At 29.5% G+C, this 24,030-nt stretch overlaps 1 protein-coding gene and 1 long non-coding RNA gene across 3 annotated transcripts in view; one reads left to right on the top strand and one right to left on the bottom strand.

Annotated features, from left to right (window-relative positions):
• Positions 1-24,030, top strand: part of LOC142228308 (uncharacterized) — a 176,096-nt gene that overhangs the window by 872 nt on the left and 151,194 nt on the right. The window lies entirely within an intron of this gene.
• LOC142229198 (ADP-ribosylarginine hydrolase CG2909-like) lies at positions 744-14,573 on the bottom strand. 2 transcript variants are annotated; one of them, XM_075299737.1, is made up of 7 exons: positions 14,415-14,572; positions 13,967-14,148; positions 13,763-13,907; positions 8,881-9,095; positions 8,030-8,821; positions 7,842-7,950; positions 7,038-7,277 (listed from the first exon to the last, which is right to left on the bottom strand). In XM_075299737.1, exons 2-7 carry the CDS (start codon positions 14,138-14,140, stop codon positions 7,216-7,218), a joined length of 1,497 nt encoding a protein of 498 aa, XP_075155852.1. In that variant the 5' UTR covers positions 14,141-14,148; positions 14,415-14,572; the 3' UTR covers positions 7,038-7,215. The 2 variants fall into 2 exon arrangements, with proteins under 2 accessions (XP_075155851.1, XP_075155852.1); XM_075299736.1 differs by lacking the exons at positions 7,038-7,277; positions 7,842-7,950; positions 8,030-8,821; positions 8,881-9,095 and adding exons at positions 744-1,096; positions 1,156-1,965; positions 2,099-2,319 and having other exon boundaries at positions 14,415-14,573.

Here is a 24,030-nt window from a genome sequence, read left to right as displayed (position 1 = left end):
TACACGAAATATAGATTTTATAAGTCATGTGGACTAGATATATAATTTTCTTTTAGAAAATTGTCAATGGCGAGTTCAACATTTTGAATAGCGTTTCAATATTTTGAATATTAAACATTTGAGTTTTTTATTCAATTTCAGAAATAACATACAAAAGCGTCAACGCTTAAAACAGACCATTTTTTACTAAAGGTGAGTACTGAGTCTAAAGTCGGGCAGTGTCGACTATATTATAACCTGAACCAATTTGTAGATCCAAATTTGGCAGAAGTTTCCGGTTCGGGTCAAAATACAACCCAACAATTGTGATACCACATTGGTGAACTTCTCTCTTCGTACTTAGTACCTTTGGATAACAAACTTTTGGCATCTTGATATCACAATTCATACCATTTTTTTAAAATTGGGAAGATATTATTGTAAATCAAACTTGTTTTTATTGTATTCGACCTGTATTTGATTTTTCCAATTAATGAATTGTTGATTGAAACGAGCTCGAGGTCTGGCCTCGAGCTCGTTTCAATCAACTATTATTGTAAATCTTTAAAATTATCAGTTTATCAACATTTGCAAAAGGGCACTTTCGACAATATAAAATTTTGGAAAATTCGACTTTTGCGATTATTGAAAAAATTATTAATATACACGAAATATAGATTTTATAAGTCATGTGGACTAGATATATAATTTTCTTTTAGAAAATTGTCAATGGCGAGTTCAACATTTTGAATAGCGTTTCAATATTTTGAATATTAAACATTTGAGTTTTTTATTCAATTTCTATATTACATTTTTTATTCATTTATGGGCTATACACTTTACGCTCAAAATCGACATTTTTCGAGATTTGAAATCTCTCCTTTTTTAAGGCAGATGACAATTAAAGTATTTTCAATGTGAATTTTGAGAATGTAATTTGAACACCGTATTATATAAAATTCTTTGCATATTCACTTATATGTATAACACCATATTCGGCACTTGCTATATGCAGATTTTTTCCACAAACCCATTCTGTATTGATGAAAGGATTATGAAGTTCCGTAACCAAAGTACTGCAAGCATTCGATGAATCACTGGAATCATCCAAATGTTTCTGAAAGTATTCACATAAACTTAGGCCCTCATGCGAAAATATATTTAACAATTACTTACAAACCAAAATTCATTACCCGGTAAGGCATTACCATCCCATGCATAAGAAATTACCAATAACATATTTTCGAATTCAGATTCGTTCAGTTTATCAGCAGGATTGCGATTTGCTATCAAAGTCCTTATACCACCCATGGGATGTGTTTTGGATTCTATCAGACCATTGTGTTTTAAGTCTGCCCATTCTTTTTCTTCAAACCAGGAGAAATGTATGACACCAATATTATTCAATTTGGGCAATAGATGTTTGACTCTCTGGTCAAATGTTTCTAAAAAGATTTTCGATTGTTGCTTGGCCATACGCCAGACACCCAAGCCAATGCCAACAACATGGACATAAGCTTGTTTATTCAATTGAAAAGCCCTGGCTTGAGCTTCCAGTAAGAGTGTATCAAAGGAGATGGTAAAACGTTTCTTCATGACCACATTATCAAAAATTTCATTAAAACACGGCATTTCAACATCTCCAAATCGTTTGTTGTCCTTCTTCACTTCCGTATATAAAAATCCAGATTCTTCATAAAATTGCTCCCATAATTTCCGATATTCAATTGATGCAATAAACTCCGTATTCATTATATCTGAGGTATTTTGCGGACCATATCCCATCTCTGGAATATTTTGTTCGGGACTTATGACTATATCTTGGTAGTCCATGACAAGTGGTTTTTGGAAACGAGCCCCAATTATACCAATAACTACGCCTTCGCGTTCTATTTTGTTTAGGTCTTTCTCAATTATACCACAATTTTGTCGAGTTCCATTGTTTATTAGCTCCGAATGGGAGGAGATGGATAGAAAAGCAGATAGCTGTATTTAAAAACAAATAATATTATAAAACAAAAATAAAAATATATACAAGGTTAAAGTGGCAGCCCAATTAAGATTCAGGCTCACTTAGACTATTCAGTCCATTGTGAAAATATATACAAAGGAAACCCACTTTAGCTTCATCATACGAAAGACAATTTTGAAAAATCAATGGCTCTTGTTCATCATCTGTACCAATTGATACATATTGTTCTTCGGCAAAACCTTTACATCCATTAATTAATAGGTAAGCATCTTGAGGACCCACAAAAGCAGCACAACGTTTGGTTAACAGTCGTTGTATAAAACCTTCCAACGATAATTTAACATAGAGCTCCCTTTCCTTTGGATGACCTAAAAATTATTAAATTCAGTTAGAAAAACAAGAACAAATTCCGAAATGTAAAGGGAACAAAATAGCATAAATTTTGATAAAATTTTCTATAAAAATAATAAAAATAAAAAAAAATTGGAAATAAAATTTTGACAAAATGTTCTAAAAATTAAATTTTACGAAAATTGTTGTTGTTTTTTATTGCAGCTTAAAACCATACATTGACTAAACTACCAGTGTAGCTTAACCAACAGAGGAAAATAATGTTTGTCAAATTTATTTGGGCAAAGCCCTATAGACTGCAAGATGGTTGGATGGACGCACGTTTCGGAATTACCACATTCCTCATCAGCATCCTCTACTTGCAGCAAAATTATCAACCAATTATCAGAATAAATTCACGCAGTTTATTAAACCCAACAAAAACCACACTTGAACCCTCCGAAAAAAGGTTTTACATTGATAGCCGGCTTATGCCGAAATAAATTCGAAACAAACATATCTCTTTTCCTATGCCACTGTCAAATCATCGATTTGAATTCACATGGCTGGGTTTATTTTTGAGCGTGCCTCCTCTTCTTTTTCCATTTGTTTCGTTTTGTTGGTTTTGTTCTTTAAGCATTGTTGTTGTTTTTTATTGGAGATTAAAACCATACATTGACTAAACTACAAGTGTAGCTTAACCAACAGAGGAAAAGAATGTTTGTCAAATTTATTTGGGCAAAGCCCTATAGACGAAAGATGGTTGGATGGACGCACGTTTCGGAATTACCAAAAATTTTCTATAGAAATAACATTTTGAGAAAATTTTCTATAGAAATAAAATTTTGACGAAATTTTTTATAGAATTAAAATTTTGAAAAAATTTTCAATAGAAATAAAATTTTGAGAAAATTTTCTATAGAAATAAAATTTTGACAAAATTTTCTATAGAAACAAAATTTTGAGAAAATTTTCTATAGAAATACAATTTTGATAGATAAAGGGTGATTCTTTTGAGGTTAGGATTTTCATGCATTAGTATTTGACAGATCACGTGGGATTTCAGACATGGTGTCAAAGAGAAAGATGCTCAGTATGCTTTGACATTTCATCATGAATAGACTTACTAACGAGCCACAACGTCGAATTTTCAGTGAATGGGCCCTAGAAAAGTTGGCAGAAAATCCGCTTTTTTATCGACAAATTTTGTTCAGCGATGAGGCTCATTTCTGGTTGAATGGCTACGTAAATAAGCAAAATTGCCGCATTTGTAGTGAAGAGCAACCAGAAGCCGTTCAAGAACTGCCCATGCATCCCGAAAAATGCACTGTTTGGTGTGGTTTGTACGCTGGTGGAATCATTGGACCGTATTTTTTCAAAGATGCTGTTGGACGCAACGTTACGGTGAATGGCGATCGCTATCGTTCGATGCTAACAAACTTTTTGTTGCCAAAAATGGAAGAACTGAACTTGGTTGACATGTGGTTTCAACAAGATGGCGCTACATGCCACACAGCTCGCGATTCTATGGCCATTTTGAGGGAAAACTTCGGAGAACAATTCATCTCAAGAAATGGACCGGTAAGTTGGCCACCAAGATCATGCGATTTGACGCCTTTAGACTATTTTTTGTGGGGCTACGTCAAGTCTAAAGTCTACAGAAATAAGCCAGCAACTATTCCAGCTTTGGAAGACAACATTTCCGAAGAAATTCGGGCTATTCCGGCCGAAATGCTCGAAAAAGTTGCCCAAAATTGGACTTTCCGAATGGACCACCTAAGACGCAGCCGCGGTCAACATTTAAATGAAATTATCTTCAAAAAGTAAATGTCATGGACCAATCTAACGTTTCAAATAAAGAACCGATGAGATTTTGCAAATTTTATGCGTTTTTTTAAAAAAAAAAGTTATCAAGCTCTTAACAAATCACTCTTTATAAATTTTTGATAAAATTACTATAGAAATAAAATTTTGACAAAATTTTCTATAGAAATAAAATTTTGACAAAATTTTGTATAGAAATAACATTTTGACGAAAATTTCTATAGAAATAACATTTTGACGAAAATTTCTATAGAAATAAAATTTTGACAAATTTTTCTATAGAAATAAAATTTTGACAAAATTTTCTATAGAAATAAAATTTTCAAAAAAATTTATTTAGAAATAAAATTTTGAAAAAATTTTCTATAGAAATAACATTTTGACGAAAATTTCTATAGAAATAACATTTTGACGAAAATTTCTATAGAAATAAAATTTTGACAAAATTTCGTTCTATAGAAATAAATTTTTGTGAAAAGTTTCTACAGAAAAAAAAATTTTGTGAAAAGTTTCTATAGAAATAAAATTTTGACAAAATTTTCTATAGAAATAAAATTTTGACAAAATTTTCTATAGAAATAACATTTTGAAAAAATTTCCTTAGAAATGAAATTATGAAAAAATTTTCTATAGAAATAAAATTTTGACAAAATTTTCTATAGAAATAAAATTTTGAAAAAATTTATTTAGAAATAAAATTTTGACAAAATTTTCTATAGAAATAACATTTTGAGAAAATTTTCTATAGAAATAAAATTTTGACACAATATTGTTCTATAGAAACGATATTTGGGAAAATTTTCTATAGAAATAACATTTTGGGGAAATTTTCTATAGAAATTAAATTTAGTCAAAATTTCCGATCGAAATAAAATTTTGGACAAAATTTTGTATAGAAATAAAATTTTGACAAAATTTTCTATATATAAAATTTTGACAATATTTTCTTTAGAAATATAATTTTGAAAAAATTTTTTATAGAAATAAAATTTTGACAAAATTTTCTATACAAATAAAATTTTGACAAAATTTTCTATAGAAATAATAATTTGAGAACATTTTCTATAGAACTAAAATTTTGAGAAAATTTTGAGAAATGTTCTTTAGAAATAAAATTTTAACAAAATTTTCTATAGAAATAAAATTTTGATAAAATTTTTTATAAAAATGAAAAATTTCCATCAAAATAAGAGTTTTGGTAAATTTTTGTCGATTTTTGTCTATAGAAATAAAATTTTGACGAAATTTTCTACAGAAATAAAATTTTGACAAAATTTTCTATAGAAATACAATTTTTACAAAATTTTCTATAGAAATAACATTTAAAGAAAAATTTCTATAGAAATAAAATTTTGACAAAATTTTCTATTGAAATAATATTTTGACAAAATTTTCGATAGATATAAATTTTTGACAAAATTATCTATAGAAAGAAAAGTTTGACAAAATTTTCTAAGAAATAAAATTTTGGCAAAATTTTCTATAGAAATAAAATTTTCACAAAATTTTCTATACAAATAAAATTTTGACAAAATTTTCTATAGAAATACAATTTTGACAAAATTTTCTGTAGAAATAACATTTTAAGAAAAATTTCTATAGAAATAGCAGAAGCAGGATGGTAAGAAATTCATAAAAGGTGAGAAACACACCTCTGCAATGAATATAACTTCTCAGAAGCCTTCTAAAGGGTGATTTGTTAAGAGCTTGATAACTTTTTTTTAAAAAAAAACGCATAAAATTTGCAAAATCTCATCGGTTCTTTATTTGAAACGTTAGATTGGTCCATGACATTTACTTTTTGAAGATAATTTCATTTAAATGTTGACCGCGGCTGCGTCTTAGGTGGTCCATTCGGAAAGTCCAATTTTGGGCAACTTTTTCGAGCATTTCGGCCGGAATAGCCCGAATTTCTTCGGAAATGTTGTCTTCCAAAGCTGGAATAGTTGCTGGCTTATTTCTGTAGACTTTAGACTTGACGTAGCCCCACAAAATAGTCTAAAGGCGTCAAATCGCATGATCTTCGTGGCCAACTTACCGGTCCATTTCTTGAGATGAATTGTTCTCCGAAGTTTTCCCTCAAAATGGCCATAGAATCGCGAGCTGTGTGGCATGTAGCGCCATCTTGTTGAAACCACATGTCAACCAAGTTCAGTTCTTCCATTTTTGGCAACAAAAAGTTTGTTAGCATCGAACGATAGCGATCGCCATTCACCGTAACGTTGCGTCCAACAGCATCTTTGAAAAAATACGGTCCAATGATTCCACCAGCGTACAAACCACACCAAACAGTGCATTTTTCGGGATGCATGGGCAGTTCTTGAACGGCTTCTGGTTGCTCTTCACTCCAAATGCGGCAATTTTGCTTATTTACGTAGCCATTCAACCAGAAATGAGCCTCATCGCTGAACAAAATTTGTCGATAAAAAAGCGGATTTTCTGCCAACTTTTCTAGGGCCCATTCACTGAAAATTCGACGTTGTGGCAGATCGTAAGTCTATTCGTGATGAAATGTCAAAGCATACTGAGCATCTTTCTCTTTGACACCATGTCTGAAATCCCACGTGCTCTGTCAAATACTAATGCATGAAAATCCTAACCTCAAAAGAATCACCCTTTAAATACGCGTCGAAGAACAAGGATAGTCACACATTTTACTTTAATATCACAAGAAATTTGAGTCTATGTTGTAGGAAGATACAGGCCAAAAATCTAAACATCCCAACAGCTGAATGAGTATCACAATGGACTGAATAGTCTAAGTGAGCCTGAAATTTAATCGGGCTGCCACTTTAACCTAACAGCTGAATGAGTGTAGTCATTCATAGGTGCTGACGATCAGAAAGAGAGGCGAACTGTTTAAGGAACTTAAAGTTCCGAGGTTCCCAAGCGATCGATCTATCATTCTGCCAAATAATTGAAAAAAAGAGAATTGTGTTGTATATTTTTTTTTTATTAAAAATTGATTTTTTTAATTTTTAAAAATAATTTTGAATAGAATATATAAATAATTTTTATTATAAATTAAACTATGAATAAATAATGGTATATTTTCATTAAATATTGCACTCGAGTCACATCGAATAGTGTTTGGAATCAAGCGAATTGCTCTAGGCCTTCATGTCCTTGGCATAATCAGCTATATGTATAACTCCATGTTTCTCAGTAGCTACAGCTGCGCTCAAAATAATAGTAGTAGCAAATAAATTAAAGCACCATCGTGATTTACAGTTTTTGTCGTAAAATTGGTACTGTACTCAGTGTTTTTAGGTTGCCGAACATATAGACGGGATCCTCTTCAATCATAAAGCACCATTTTTGACTCATCCATCCAATGTTCCTCCATTTCTGTACTGGGGAATGTTCCTCCATTTCTGTACTGACCAATGGAAATCCTCTTGGGCATACTTTATTCTTTTCGATACATGTTTTTTTTTGAAAGGAGAGTGACTTTTCTTGGACTATGGACAGCTAAATTATTTTCGTCTTTTAATTGTTTGTAAGCTAGCTTATAACCCTTTTATTTGTTTTGGAGCTTGCAAAGGGATTCTTCTTATGTCGATTTTTTTACAACAACAATAGCATCAGAAGTTAAACCAACGGTATTTTTTTATTATGCACACTCCAAACAATGATATAGTAAAAAACAAAGATAAAATAAACCTTTAGTGGAAGGAATAGAAGAAGCAGAAAAAAAATTCAGCACAGCACTACTATTATTTTGAGCACAACTGTATGTGTAAATTATCACCATTCACCCAATCCGAATTTATATGGGGATTGTGGATTTCTGTTATCAAAGTACTACATGCGGTTGAGGAATCTCCGGTAGACTTTAACATTTTCTGAAACCACCCAAAAAAAAAACAAGGAAATATATATAGTAATAATCCAAATTTTTCAAAAATAAATAACTGATATTACCATCCAGAATTCATTGCCTGGCAAAGCATTGCCATCCCAGGCATATGATATTATTAAAAGCATATTCTCCATTTCCGGTGACTTTAATTTGTCAGCTGGATTTCTTTTGGATAGGAAACATTTGATGCCTCCTGAAGGATGTGTTTCCGATTTAAATACTTTGCCATTTTTCAATTCTCCCCATTCACTTAACTGGAACCAAGAGAAATGCAAGACATCTATGTGTTCCAATTTAGGCAATAAATGCTGTATGCGTTGTGTAAAAGTTTCCAAGAAGATTTTTTCTTGTTGCTCTGCCGCCTTCCATACTCCAAGGCCTATTCCCACCACATGAACATAGGCTTGTTTCCCAGATGCTTTAGCACGAGCATTACTCTCCAATAGTAGGGTGTCAAATGATATGGCATAGCGTTTCTTCATAATCAAATTATCGAAAATATCGTCTTGATTTTTACTGGGACCAAAGCGTTTATCATCCCGTTTCACATCGGCATATAGGAGATCAGGTTCTTGATAAAATTTCTTCCATATTCTACGATAATCTTTTGCCCTTGTATCAGCCTCTTCATCCAAGCCAAAACCATAACCTTTTTCTTTGGTATTTTGAGATTTTGCTATAACAATATCTTGGAACTCCATAACATCTCTTCTTGTTAAACGAGCCCCGATTAAACCAATTACTACACCTTCTCTTTCAATTAAAGACTTGTTTTTCTCAATAATTCCACAATTTTGACGATTTCCATTATTTATTAATTCCGAATGTGAGGATACTGATAGTAGAGCCGAAAGCTATACAAAGTCAAACATTTTTCAATTTAAATTCATTTGCAGAAATATTACAAAATTACCTTGATCTCATCATAGCTCAAGACATTTTTCAAAAGCAATGGTGGTTTTTCATTTGCTGTACCCACATCCATGAAACCACTACAACCACGAACACGGCTTATCAATAGAAATTTGTCATTTTTGCCAAAGAAACTTGCACAACGTTGCGTTAGTAATCGTTGAACGAATGCTGTCAAGCTTAGATTTTGATATATCTCTTTTTCCTTATCGTTTCCTGGAAATCCATGGTAAAATTAGAAATCCCTTTGTTAATGCACTTTGTGATTTGATAACTCATGAATGTAAAATAATTTTTGTTTTAAGTATTGGGAAGTTAATAAGATATAAAAAAGGAACATTTGTAAAGTTTTTTTTTTTTTTTTTTTTTTTTTTTTTTTTTTTTTTTTTTTTGCCAAATAATAAACGAAGATGGATATGAAGCCGTAATTTATGGAACGTTAGGGGTCTTATCTACTTTATTAATTTCAGAAATAACAAGTTTATATGCCTCCACCATGGATTGTGTACAAAATTCTACTATAGATTTTCAATCGAATTGCTTGGGTTGTTGTAACAGTGACCGATGGTAAGGTAGAGGTTTATCTTTTTATACCCTTCACCACTACTGTGGTACAGGGTATAATAAGTTTGTGCATTTGTATGTAACGCCAAGAAATAGTGGTCATAGACCCATCTTTTAGTATACCGATCGGCTTAGAATTAAATTCTGAGTCGATTTAGCGATGCCCGTCTGTCTGTCCGTCCGTCCATCTGTCTGTATATGTAATTTTGTGCACAAAGTACAGCTCGCAATTTAAGTCCGATCGTCCTCAAATTTGGCATAGGGCCGTTTCTTGGGACAGAGACAATCGCTATTGGTTTTGGAAAAAATCGGTTCAGATTTAGATATAGCTGCCATATATATTTATCCCCGATTTGGTCATAGTTAGCGTGTTTATCAACCGATTTTCTTGAAATACCGTACATCCAAATATTTTATGAATCTCGAAAATCTTGCAAAATATCAGCCAAATCGGTTCAGATTTAGATATAGCTCCCATATATATCTTTCGTCCGATTTAGACTCATATGACCACAGAGGCCAAAGTTTACTACCGATCTTCGTGAAATTTTACACAGAGGGTAGAATTGAGATTCTACCAATGCTTGGTAAATTTGATTGAAATCGGTTCAAATTTAGATATAGCTCCCATATATATCTTTCGTCCGATTTGCACTTATATGGCCACAAACGCCAGAGTTTTGCCGTGATTTGCTTCAAATTTTGCACAAGGGGTACGTTTAATAGTATCGTTAAGTGTGTCAAATTTTGTTAAAATCAGTTCAGATTTAGATATAGCTCACATATATATCTTTCGCCCGATTTGGACTTATATGGTCTCAAAAGCAGAGAATGAAGCCGACCCATTTTTGCCGGCGGCGGCTGACACTAATTTTTTGCCTCCGGCGGCGGCGGCTTGATGGCTAAGCCGATATAAATTCGTCTATTCGGCGGCGGACAATTATCCATTATAAAATCGATTTGAGGTAATCCGAATGGTAATGAGATTAGTTGTACAACCAAACTTACAATCAAATTTTCATTTCATTTACATTTTCTGAGCTAAATGGTTGCAAAGCTATTATAGAAACATGATACTGATGGATTTTGGGTTGAAAGTTAAACATTTTAACAAAAAATACAACAATTATTAATAAATTTTTCTGATTTAAATCAATATTTTTGATTACTTGGCGGCTAATTATGAGTCGAGATGTGTCGATATATTCGGCGGCGGCTTCGGCTGGAAGAAACTGGTCGGCGGCGGCTAAAATCGGCGGCGCGACTCGGCGGCTTCATTCTCTGCTCAAAAGCCAGAGGTTTGCCCCGGTTGACTTCAAATTTTGCACAAGCGGCACTTTTAACGATACTATTGTATGTGCCAAATATGGTCAAAATCGATTCAGATTTAGATATAGCTCCCATATATATCTTTCGTCCGATTTGAACTTATATGGCCTCAAAATCCAGGGTTTTGCCGTGATTTGCTTCAAATTTGACCCGGTTTACTTCAAATTTTGCACAAGCGGCACTTTTAACGATACTATTGTATGTGCCAAATTTGGTTGAAATCGGTTCAGATTTAGATATGGCTCCCATATATATCTTCCGTCCGATGTGCACTCATATGACCAGGGGGGCCAAACTCCCATTTACGTGAAATTTCGCATACATAGCAGAATTATTATTCTAACTATACTTGTCAAATTTAGTTAAAATCGGTTCAAATTATATATAGCTCCCATACATACGTACACCAGAGTTGGGGAAATATGGTAGACTGTTACACATTTTAGACCCATTTTCAATGGAAGTTTCCTCCAATTAATTGGATAGTGTTAGACGATTTAAATTTTAGTTCTAGAGATTTTGTAGAAGTAAAAAAATTGTCTCCTTTATATAGCTTCCAGCAAATGTGAGATGGTAACACAAATTTTGGTCTACATAGGGGTGAAGGGTATAAAATAGTCGGCCCCGCCCGACTTTAAACTTTACTTACTTATAGAAATAAAATTTTGCAAAACTTTTCTATAGAAATAAAATTTTGGCAAAATTTTCTATAGAAATAAAATTTTCTATAGAAATACAATTTTGACAAAATTTTCTATAGAAATACAATTTTGACAAAATTTCCGATAGAAATAAAATTTTGAGAAACGTTTCTATAGAAATAAAATTTTGAAAAAATTTTCTATGGAAATAAAATTTTGCAAAATTTTTCTATAGAAATATAATTTTGAGAAAATTTCCGATAGAAATAAAATTTTGAGAAAATTTCCGATAGAAATAAAATTTTGAGAAAATAAAATGTTGACAAAATTTTTTATAGAAATAAAATTTTGAGAAAATTTCCGGTAGAAATTAAATTTTGAGAGAATTTTCTATAGAAATAAAATTTTGACAAAATTTTCCATAGAAATAAAGTTTTGAGAACATTTTCTATAGAAATAAAATTTTGACAAAATTTTCTATAGAAATACAATTTTGAGAAAATTTCCGATAGAAATAAAATTTTGAGAACATTTTCTATTGAAATAAAATTTCGACAAAATTTTCTATAGAAATAAAATTTTGAGAAAATTTTTTTATAGAAATAACATTTTGAAAAAATTTTCTATAGAAATAAAATTTTCAGAAACTTTTCTATAGAAATAACATTTTGAGAAAATTTTCTATAGAAATAAAATTTTGAAAAAATTTTCTATAGAAATAACATTTTGAGAAAATTTTCTATAGAAATAAAATTTTGAGAATATTTTCTATAGAAATAAAATTGTGACAAAATTTTCTATGGACATAAAATTGTGACAAAATTTTCTATGGAAATAAAATGTATTTTCTATAGGTATTAAAATTTTGAGAAAATTTTTTATAGATATAAAATTTTGAGAAAATTTTCAATAGATATAAAATTTTGGCAAAATTTCCTATAGAAATAAAATTTTGACAAAATTTTCTATAGAAATAAAATTTTGACAAAAATTTTCTATAGGTATTAAAATTTTGACAAAAATTTTCTATAGAAATAAAAATAAAATCGATGATTTGACCATGGCAAAGGAAAAGAAATATGTTTGTTTTGAATTTATTTCGGCATAAGCCGGCTATCATACAAAACCTTTTTTCGGAGGGTTCAAGTGTGGTTCATTGTTGGGTTTAATGAACTGCCTGAATTTATTCTGATAAATAATTGGTTGATAGTCTTGCTGCAAGTTGAGGATGCTGATGAGGAATGTGGTAATTCCGAAACGTGCGTCCATCCAACCATCTTGCAGTCTATAGGGCTTTGCCCAAATAAATTTGACAAACATTCTTTTCCTCTGTTGGTTAAGCTACACTTCTAGTTTAGTCAATGCATGGTTTTAAGCTGAAATCAAAAAATCATAAAAATAACATTTTGACAAAATTTTCTTTGGAAATAATATTTTGACAAAATTTGCAATAGAAACAAAATTTTGAGAATATTTGCTTTAGATATAAAGTTTGGATAAAATTTTCTGTAGATATAAAATTTTGAGAAAATTTTCTATAGGTATTAAATTTTTGAGAAAATTTTCTATGCAATTTTGAGAAAATGTTCTACAGATATAAAATTTTGAAAAAATTTTCCGAAGATATAACATTTTTAGAAAATTTAAAAATAAATAAAAATATAATTTAAAAAAATAGAGTTCGTTAGAATCTTGACCATAACTCATTACCCTGTATGTCAGATAAAGTACAATATGGGAAAAAATGGAACAAAACAAACAACAAAAGCAAGCTATTTTATATATGTATAACTCATAGATAAGATATGTAATAGATGACCCATCGCTCTCCGGCCTGAAAATGTTGAAGGAAACCAAATGAATTCTCTGACATTTCGTTCTGTGTTTTTCGTAAAGAGAAAATTTGCTCAAAATCAAATATTGTATTTTCGCGGTTTTGGTCGGAATTTTTTGTGCAAATATAAACTTTTGAATATTTAATTTAATTATAAATCAGCTGGTGCACCAAAAATGTTCAAATTGTGGATAAAATAGGAAAATTGTAAAAACGTATCTCAAAGAGAATTTGGCATTCTTCGTTTATTCTTCATTTTGGGAACTGTCAAACCGCGTTTGACACCGATGGGTCATCTATTACTTGGTTATCTATGGTATAACTCACTAATAATAATACTGAACCCAAATCATATGGTTAGTGTGGATAACATGAACTTAGTCCTGGCGTAATATTTTATTGTGTTTAGAATTTTAAGGTTAGGTTAGGAATAGTGGCAGCCCGATATTTCAGGCTCACTTAGACTATTCAGTCCATTGTGATACCACAGTGGTGAACTTCTCTCTTAAACTTACCATATTGACATTTGTGTTCCAGGAAATCCAAATATAATTGCAATACCCTTTCGTGTATAACAGGATAGGCTGATGAAATTTGTTTCTGTATATTGGGATAACGGTCTTTGGGTTGGCTAATTACCCGGCAAGTATTTGTGCCGAACTACAAAATATTAACCATTAAATATTAGTATGTATGCAATTAGGGTATCAAATGCTTACCTCTAAAGGAAAATTGGATGATTTACGTTTAAATTCATCTAAATCGACATCCTTTTGTTCGGGTTTCTTTATATTTTCACATTGTTTCAAGAGTTTTTTGCCAAAATCAGATAGTTGTAGTGTCGTACCTGCTTGCGGCCATATCTTTTCAAATTCAGGACCAAAAATGGACATCGTTTTAGAAGGGTTTTAGACGATGCAATAATTGCATGCAATAATTGCACGCAATTCTTGTTTGTAGGCAAACGGGGTAGAGAAGCAAAGGGGGTAGAAAAAATTTCATGTTTTCCGTTCCTCTTGCAATTTTTTGACATTTCTGAAACTTGAAATTTCAAGCGATTGCATGAAAAATTTCAACGTATAAATGCTGAAGTTTTTAAGAAGCAACTTTAAAAGAGAATACAAAAAATTGCACGCAACCAATTGCATCGTCTAAAACCCCTCTTAGTCTACGTATAATTGTTTCGTTTGATTAGATTATGATTTATGGTGAAATTCTTTTTAGAATATTTAGCGATAGTCAATCAATGCGTAGTTACTGTTTCTCCAAATATTTCTGTGGTATCTGCAAGTTGTGTTGTTGAATTTATTGGCATATCTGTTGCGGCTTTTTATACCCTCCATCATAGGATGGGGGTATATTAACTTTGTCATTCCGTTTGTAACACATCGAAATATTGCTCTAAGACCCCATAAAGTATATATATTCTGGGTCGTGGTGAAATTCTGAGTCGATCTAAGCATGTCCGTCCGTCCGTCCGTCCGTCCGTCCGTCCGTCCGTCTGTTGAAATCACGCTAACTTCCGAACGAAACAAGCTATCGACTTGAAACTTGGCACAAGTAGTTGTTATCGATGTAGGTCGGATGGTATTGAAAATGGGCCATATCGGTCCACTTTTACGTATAGCCCCCATATAAAGGGACCCTCAGATTTGGCTTGTGGAGCCTCTAACAGAAGCATATTTCATCCGATCCGGCTGAAATTTGGTATATGGTGTTGGTATATGGTCTCTAACAACCATGCAAAAATTGGTCCACATCGGTCCATAATTATATATAGCCCCCATATAAACCGATCCCCAGATTTGGCTTGTGGAGCCTCTAAGAGAAGCATATTTCATCCGATCCGGCTGAAATTTGGTACATGGTGTTGGTAGATGGTCTCTAACAATCATGCAAAAATTGGTCCACATCGGTCCATAATTATATATAGCCCCCATATAAACCGATCCCCAGATTTGGCTTGTGGAGCCTCTAAGAGAAGCATATTTCATCCGATCCGGCTGAAATTTGGTACATGGTGTTGGTAGATGGTCTCTAACAATCGTGCAAAAATTGGTCCACATCGGTCCATAATTATATATAGCCCCCATATAAACCGATCCCCAGATTTGGCTTGTGGAGCCTCTAAGAGAAGCATATTTCATCCGATCCGGCTGAAATTTGGTACATGGTGTTGGTAGATGGTCTCTAACAATCATGCAAAAATTGGTGCACATCGGTCCATAATTATATATAGCCCCCATATAAACCGATCCCCAGATTTGGCTTGCGGAGCCTCAAAGAGAAGCAAATTTCATCCGATCCGGCTGAAATTTGGTACATGATGTTGGTATATGGTCTCTAATAACCATGCAAAAATTGGTCCACATCGGTCCATAATTATATATGGACCCCATATAAACCGATCTCCAGATTTGGCTTGCGAAGCCCCAAAGAGAAGCAAATTGCATCCGATCCGGCTGAAATTTGGTACTTGGTATTGTTATATGGTCTCTAATAACCATGCAAAAATTGGTCCACATCGGTTCATAATTATATATAGCCCCCATATAAGCCGATCCCCAGATTTGGCTTGCGAAGTCTCCAAGAGAAGCAAATTTCACCCAATCCGGTTGTAATTTTGAACATGGTGTTAGTATATGATCTTTAACAACCGTGCCAGAATTGGTTCAGATCGTTCCATAATTATATATAGCCCCCATATAAAACGTTCTCCAGATTTGACCTCCGGAGCCTCTTGGAGGAGCAAAATTCATCCGATCCGGTTCAAATTAGGAACGTGGTGTTAGTATATGGTCGCTAACAACCATACAACAATTGGTCCAATCACTCAAAAATTGGTCCATATCGGTTCATAACCATGGTTACCACTAGAGCCAAAATTAATCTACCAAAATTTTATTTATATAGAAAATTTTGTCAAAATTTTATTTCTATAGAAAATGTTGTCAAAATTTTATTTCTAGAGAAAATTTTGTTCAAATTTTATTCGGTTCATAATCATGATTGCCACTCGAGCCAAAAATAATCTACCAATATTTTATTTCTATAGAATATTTTGTCAAAAGTCTATTTCTATAGAAAATTTTGTTAAAATTTTATTTCTGTAGAAAATTTTGTCAAAATGTTATGTCTACTTTGTCAAACTGAATTATATACGTATTGGATCGATCTTTTTTGATTTAATATATACCACGTATGGACTTACATACAATTTAGAAGATGGTGTTAGGAGGTTTTAAGATACCTTGCCATCGGCAAGCGTTACCGCAACTTAAGTAATTCGATTGTGGATGGCAGTGTTTAGAAAAAGTTTCTATGCAATCCATGATGGAGGGTACATAAGCTTCGGCCTGGCCGAACTTACGGCCGTACATACTTGTTTTTCATTCCTATGGATACATTTGAAAGCTCTGCAAAGCTTTTCATTCATTTGTCTGTCAACAGCAGTTTTTTGTTTTCATTTGATCAGCTGTTAATTTTTCGTATATGTATTAGGGATGGAAACTACAATTTTAAGAAAGTACAAAAACGGTATCTTTATGAGCGAAAAAGTACTTTTCACTAAATTTTAACAAAAAAATCATTGGAAGATTATTGTCTAGAGCTCCGTTAGACTAAATTTTGTTTGTCAACTCCTCAATTTTAAATATTCTTCTTTTTCTTACAAAGACTACCGTAGTATTATAATCGCGGTTGCTACAGTTGGTAGAATTCTTCCAAAAATGGTAAAAAAAATAAATTTTTGACACAATTTTCTATCGAATAAAATTTTGACAAAATTTTCTATAGAACTAAAATTTTGACAAAATATTCTATCGAAATAAAATTTTGATACAATTTTCTATAGAATAAAATTTTGAAAAAAATTTCTATGGAATAAAATTTTGAAAAAAAAAAAAATTCTATAGAATAAAATTTTGATACAATTTTCTGTAGAATAAAATTTTAACAAAATTTTGTAAAAGACCGTTAATAAATAAGTTCGTTAAAGACTTTCTCAAAATATTAAAATATTTTGTCAAAACTATTGTACCATAAGTCTGATATCGGCTCAAAACTGTATACACAAAAGGTACTAAATCATTCTCGGGGGGACTACGGTACTGACCAAGGTGAAAAAGTATTGAAAAAAGTACTATAGTACTGCATTTTCCATCCCTGATATGTATATGTTTGTATGTGTACCGTACATATAGGTGGGAGACTTCACTTAAATGAAAGCGTCGAACGTCGACTGATTTCATTAGGCCTACGTCAGTGTTGCAAAAATTCAGTTTAAAGTCATTTCCGGTTTTGTAGAGAAAAATTTGAATTCAAATAACTCTAGATATATGGAATATTTTTATATAAAATTATGGTTATTAATTTTGACAAAAATTTCTATAGAAACAAAAATTTTGACAACATTTTAGAAATAAAATTTTGCAAAGATTTTGTATAGAAATAAAATTTTGCAAAAAAAAAAAAGAAAAAAAATCTACAGGAATTAAAATTTTGCAAAGATTTTTATAGAAATAAAATTTTGCAAACATTTTCTATAGAAACAAAATTTTGACAAAATAAATAAAATTTTGACAAACTTTTCTATAGAAATAAAATTTTGCAAAAATTTTCTATAAAAACAAAATTTTGAGAAAATATTCTATAGACACAAAATTTTGAGAAAAATTTCTATAGAAATAAAATTTTGACAACATTTTCTATAGAAATAAAATTTTGACAAAATTTTTTATAGAAAAAAATTTTTGCAAATATTTTCTGGTGGACGATTACGATCCATCAGAATCATATATTGAAGTTCAACAGGATAAACAGGACGGCCTTTATTTACATGACTGGCGCAATGAGGACAACGGCCACAGCAGCAGTAGAGGTACTGATGGGAGAGTCACCCCGCTGGATCTCCATATCAGAAGAACAGAGGAGATTATACTCATGAGGTTGGAGAGCCTGGACTCGCTCGAAAATGCGTTAAGTAGACACACGGAAGTCGTTGCTTCAGTTGGGCGAGATATTAGGACGGACTTTATGGCGACTCATCATGTATGTGAGAGACAGCTGAGATCGAGTATAGATGAGTGGAGAGAGGGACTCATACATTTTGGAGACCTGAATATATAAGTTAATACACTCAAGTAACATGACCACCATGAGAAGCAAGCTACCCAAATTGTTAAATAGAGCATTGGCATTTGTAGACTGGTGACGGTGCACACACTCCACAATATAAGTATGGGAATGCAGTCTGAGCATAACAGCATAAATAGTATAAACTAAGTAATTATTGTACCTATTTTTTGTGTTTCTCTTAACGTAAAATAAAGAAGACCGGTGGTTTCCACCGGCAAACATTTAAAAAAAAATAATAATAAATAATATAAAATATTAAGTTATATACGGATGGCTCGAAGATGGATGAGAGCACGAAGAGGTGGGTATCAGGGATTCATACAAGATGGATGACGGATGCAGCATCTTTCAGGCGGAGGTATTTGACATTGCAAATGCTGCGGAACTACTGTTGATGAGGTCGATATTCAGGAGCGATATCAGCTTCTTCATCGATAGTCAGGCAGCAATAAAATCCTTAGGAAATCCGAACATAACGTCGAAGGCAGTCAGCCGCTGTCGTAGAGAGCTTAGAGTTCTCACTGAACAGCATAATATCACTCTGTGCTGGGTACCTGTACATTATGGAATAATGGAAAATGAGGCGGATGTGTTGCCTAAAGAAGGCGCACGCTGGATGAGCAACATCATTACAAATGTCTTCTCCCGCTATCTTTATATACTTACAGGATCAATCAATAAGATACGATGATTTATGGCTTAATAACTGACGATATTTGTAGATGGTGTCTAGACCCAGAGGCAACAGAAGACTCCTACCATTTTCTGTGCCAGTGTCCAGCATTCTCCTTTAGAAGAAACAAGATACTGGGCTCCTTTTTCTTTCAGGATATAACGGATGTACGGAACTGCAACATGAAGGATATACTTGCCTTCATAAAGGCCTCGGGATGGAAGACCTAGGAAAACTTTCTTTGGAACTCGATTGATTGATGAGGACGAAGAAGGACAACTATGAGGAAACACAATAGAAATAGCATTTTGATAAAATTTTTTATAGAAATAAAATTTTGACAAAATTTTCTATAGAAACATAATTTTGACAAAATTTTCTATAAAAAATAAAATTTTGACAAAATTTTCTATAGAAATAAAATGTTGACAAAATTTTCTATAGAAATAAAATGTTGCAAATAATTTCTATAGAAATAAAATTTTGATAAATTTTTCTATAGAAATAAAATGTTGCAAATAATTTCTATAGAAATAAAATATTGATAAATTTTTTTATAGAAATACAATTTTGACAAAATTCTCTATATAAATAAAATTTTGACAAAATTTTCTATAGAAATAAAATTTTGACAAAATTTTCTATAGAAATAAAATTTTAACAAAATTTTCTATAGAAATAAAATTTTGACAAAATTTTCTATAGAAATAAAATTTTGACAAAATTTTCTATAAAAAATAAAATTTTGACAAAATTTTCTATAAAAATAAAATTTTTGACAAAGTTTTCTATAGAAACAAAATTTTGCCAAATTTTCTATAGAAATAGAATTTTGGCATAATTTTCTATAGAAATAAAATTTTGACAAAATTTTCTATAGAAATAAAATTTTGACAAAATTTTCTGTAGAAATGAAATTTTGACAAATCTTTCTATAGAAATATAATTTTGCAAATATTTTCTATAGAAATAATATTTTAATAAAATTGTTTATAGAAATAAAATTTTGACAAAATATTCTATAAAAAATAAAATTTTGACAAAATTGTCTATAGAAATAAAATTTTCTATAGAAATGTACTTTTGACAAAATTTTTTATAGAAATATAATTTTGACAAAATTTTCTATAGAAATAAAATTTTAACAAAATTTTGACAAAGTTTTCTATAGAAATAAAATTTTGCAAATATTTTCTATAGAAATAAAATTTTGATAAAAATTTTTATAGAAATAAAATTTTGACAAAATTTACTATAGAAATATAATTTGACAAAATTTTCTATGGAAATAAAATTGTGACAAATTCTATAGAAATAGAATTTTGGCATAATTTTCTATAGAAATAAAATTTTGACTAAATTTTCTGTAGAAATGAAATTTTGACAAATTTTTCTATAGAAATAAAATTTTAATAAAATTGTTTATAGAAATAAAATTTTGACAAAATTTTGTATAAAAAATAAAATTTTGACAAAATTGTCTATAGAAATAAAATTTTCTATAGAAATGTACTTTTGACAAAATTTTCTATAGAAATATAATTATACAAAATTTTCTATAGAAATAAAATTTTGACAAAATTTTAACAAAATGTTGACAAAGTTTTCTATAGAAATAAAATTTTGCAAATATTTTCTATAGAAATAGAATTTCGACAAAATTTTCTATAGAAATAAAATTTTGACAAAATTTTCTATAGAAATAAAATTTTGACAAAATTTTCTTTTGAAATAAAATTTTGGCAAAATTTTCTATAGAAATAAAATTATGAGAAAATTTTCTATAGAAATAAAATTTTGACAAAATTTTCTATAAAAAATAAAATTTTGACAAAATTGGCTATAGAAATAAAATTTTGATAACATTTTTTATAGAAATAAAATTTTGACAAAATTTTCTATAGAAATATAATTTTGACAAAATTTTCTATAAAAAATAAAATTTTGACAAAATTTTTTATAGAAATAAAATTTTGATCAGAAAATATTTGCTATTCCAAGTAGCTCCGGAAGTCATCTCTTGGGGCCGGTGCTATGCTATTTTTCGCAGACTTTTTTCTATGATTGTTTATTCTAAGAAATAAAACAATATTTTCTTATATACATTTTTGGAGTACATTTTATTTTCTGTTTATCCATTTATTCTATAACTTTTTGTTTTTAATCTTTAATTTACAATAAATATGGGATTTGTTTTTCTTGGAATTTTTATGAATTTTATTTTTATATGTTTCTTGTAATACCTTTTTTATTAGCTTATATTACTAAATAGAGTGTTGCTTTAATGTTGTTTTTTTTAATTAACTTATTTAGTGGTATCTAGTTTGTTAACAAGTATTCTGATAAAATGTTTGTTCATTAAATAAATTATTAAGAGAAAATAATTAAATTTAACTAAGGTATGGGGAGTTCGTTTTGTTTGTTTCGAAATAAATCGTGGAATATTTTTCTTTGATTAAATTAATCATAATGGAAAATATATTAAATAATTGCTTTAATTTTCAGGGAGTTTTGCTTTAAATGAAATGTGTTTTAATTGCTTGCCAGCAACTTTTTGATTGCATTAAATGAAGTTGTGAAGAAATGAGAAAGTTTCTCGCTATCTTTAAATTTATTTGCTTATTTTTCTTCTCTTTGTTTTTATTCAAAAATCGGCTTTCTTTAATATTTAAAGAAAATATTTTGAATAAATATTTTGTTAATTTGGATTTGTTTTCATAAGTTCATACGCAGCGCAGGTTGTTTTGTTGTTTTTAAATTTATTTTTATTAATTTAAATATATTTTTTTCATATTTATGTAAAGAGTTAAAATTATATTAATTACTTTAAGTTAAATTATACAGTGTGTAGAAGAGTTTTTTTTTTAATTTTAATTTTATTTAAATGAGTTGTGTTTTTCTTTTTAAAGATTTCATTGTTTTATTTTACTTTTAATAAATTATAGTATAATGGTTTTTTATCCTGTGTATCACATATAAAAGTTAATCCAAGTTTTGTTTTTCAGTTTTGCATTCCTAAATTTATATTCAAGTAGCAAATTAAGAGTTTTTCCATATATGTTTTTTATATAACTTTTTTATTTTGAAAGCTTTAAGCATAAATAATAATAAAAAAGATTTTTCATGGAAATAGTTTTTTATTCATCTTTGGAATGAAAAAAAAAATATGTATATAAGAAATATAAATAATTTAAAATTTATTGAGTTCTTGTTTCTTTTCGAATGTTGTTTTGTTTTTCGGTTTCTGATAAGTTGATATACAATATGAGTGTTGTGTATTTTTTATTTTATTTAGAAAAATGTTTATTTTCTTTGAAAAATAAATGCTTTAATCTGTTAAAAAATTTTTTTACGGAAGAATTTTTGTCAGTGTTTGTCAGTATTTGTTTGAGAAAAATCTTTAGTGTTTTTAGTTTATAAAAAGTCCAAGAATATACTGTGATGGTCAACTCTACAGAAGCTCTAAACAGTGTTGCCAGGTTTAGAGAAGTTTCGCCAAATTGGGATTGATTTTCGGGGAGTATTATTTTTTCATAAAAAAGTTCTCAACAATTTTTGATGATACTTCTTTAGAAAATTTTATTAATTTGTTTTTCTATAGACAATTTTATCAAAATTTTATTTCTATAGAAAATTTTCTTAAAGTTTTATTTCTATAGAAAAATTTCTCAAAATTTTATTTCTATAGAAAATTTTTACAAAATTTTTCTCAAAATTTTATTTCTATAGAAAATTTTTGTCAAAATTTTGTTTAAGAAAATTTTCTTAAAATTTTATTTCTATAGAAAAATTTCTCAAAATTTTATTTCTATAGAAAATTTTTACAACATTTTTCTCAAAATTTTATTTCTATAGAAAATTTTTGTCAAAATTTTATTTCTATAGAAAATTTTTGTCAAAATTTTGTTTCTATAGAAAATTTTGCCAAAATTTCATTTCTATAGAACCATTTTTAAAAATTTTGTTTCTATAGTAATTTTTTGCAAAATTTTATTTCTATAGAAAATTTTTGCAAAATTTTGTTTCTATAGTAATTTTTTGCAAAATTTTATTTCTATAGAAAATTTTTGCAAAATTTTGTTTCTATAGAAAATTTTGTCAAAATTTCATTTCTAAAGAACTTTTTTAAAAAATTTATTTCTATAGAAATTTTTTGCAAAATTTTATTTCTATAGAAAATTTTTGCAAAATTTTATTTCTATAGAAAATTTTTGCAAAATTTTATTTCTATAGAAAATTTTTGCAAAATTTTATTTCTATAGCAAATTTTTGCAAAATTTTATTTCTAAAGAAATTTTTTGTAAATTTTTTTTCTATAGAAATAAAAAAAAATAATTTTATAGAAAATTTTCTTCAATTTTTTTCTATAGAAAATTTTTGCAAAATTTAATTTCTATAGAAATTTTTTGCAAAATTTAATTTCTATAGAAAATTTTTACAAAATTTAATTTCGTATTTTTGTGTATTGTTGACCTATTTTATGATTATTCTGATTATTAATTTTGTTCGGCTTGAGGTCATAGAAACAATCGGTGAAAATAGAAAATACGGTGACTTGCGAAACGAACAGCAGCACAAGAACTCAAATACAAAATCCCAGAAGATGGTTAGTGGCACTAACCGAAATATTGGAAATAAATATTAAAACATAAATAATCGATTGTTTCTATGACCTCAAGCCGAACAAAATTAATAATAAGAAAAATTAAATTTCTTTAGAAAATTTTGTTCTATAGAAAATTTTTGCAAAATTTTGTTTCTATAGAAAATTTTGTCAAAATTTTATTTCTATAGAAAATTTTTTCAAAATTGTATTTCTATAGAAAGTTTTTGGAAAATTTTATTTCTATAGAAAATTTTTGCAAAATTTTATTTCTATAGAAAATTTTTGCAAAATTTTATTTCTATAGAAAATATTTGCATAATTTTTTTTCTATAATTTTTTTTTCTATAAAAATTTTTTGTCAAAATTTT

This window comes from Haematobia irritans, chromosome 3 (assembly GCF_050003625.1).
Source record: "Haematobia irritans isolate KBUSLIRL chromosome 3, ASM5000362v1, whole genome shotgun sequence".
Taxonomy (NCBI): domain Eukaryota; kingdom Metazoa; phylum Arthropoda; class Insecta; order Diptera; family Muscidae; genus Haematobia; species Haematobia irritans.
The sequence above is the reverse complement of the archived record's forward strand: the minus strand, read 5'-3'. Positions and strand labels throughout refer to the sequence as shown.

What these genes read in the sequence shown, in the direction of transcription:
- LOC142229198 (XM_075299736.1), bottom strand. Translation starts at nt 14,140, where the DNA reads ATGTCCATTTTTGGTCCTGAATTTGAAAAGATATGGCCGCAAGCAGGT. An exon ending in GGAACACAAATGTCAATATG is followed by an intron (nt 2,320 to 13,762) that starts GTAAGTTTAAGA and finishes AATAATTTTTAG; the next exon opens with GTCATCCAAAGGAAAGGGAG. An exon ending in CGGGTAATGAATTTTGGTTT is followed by an intron (nt 1,097 to 1,155) that starts GTAAGTAATTGT and finishes GAATACTTTCAG; the next exon opens with AAACATTTGGATGATTCCAG.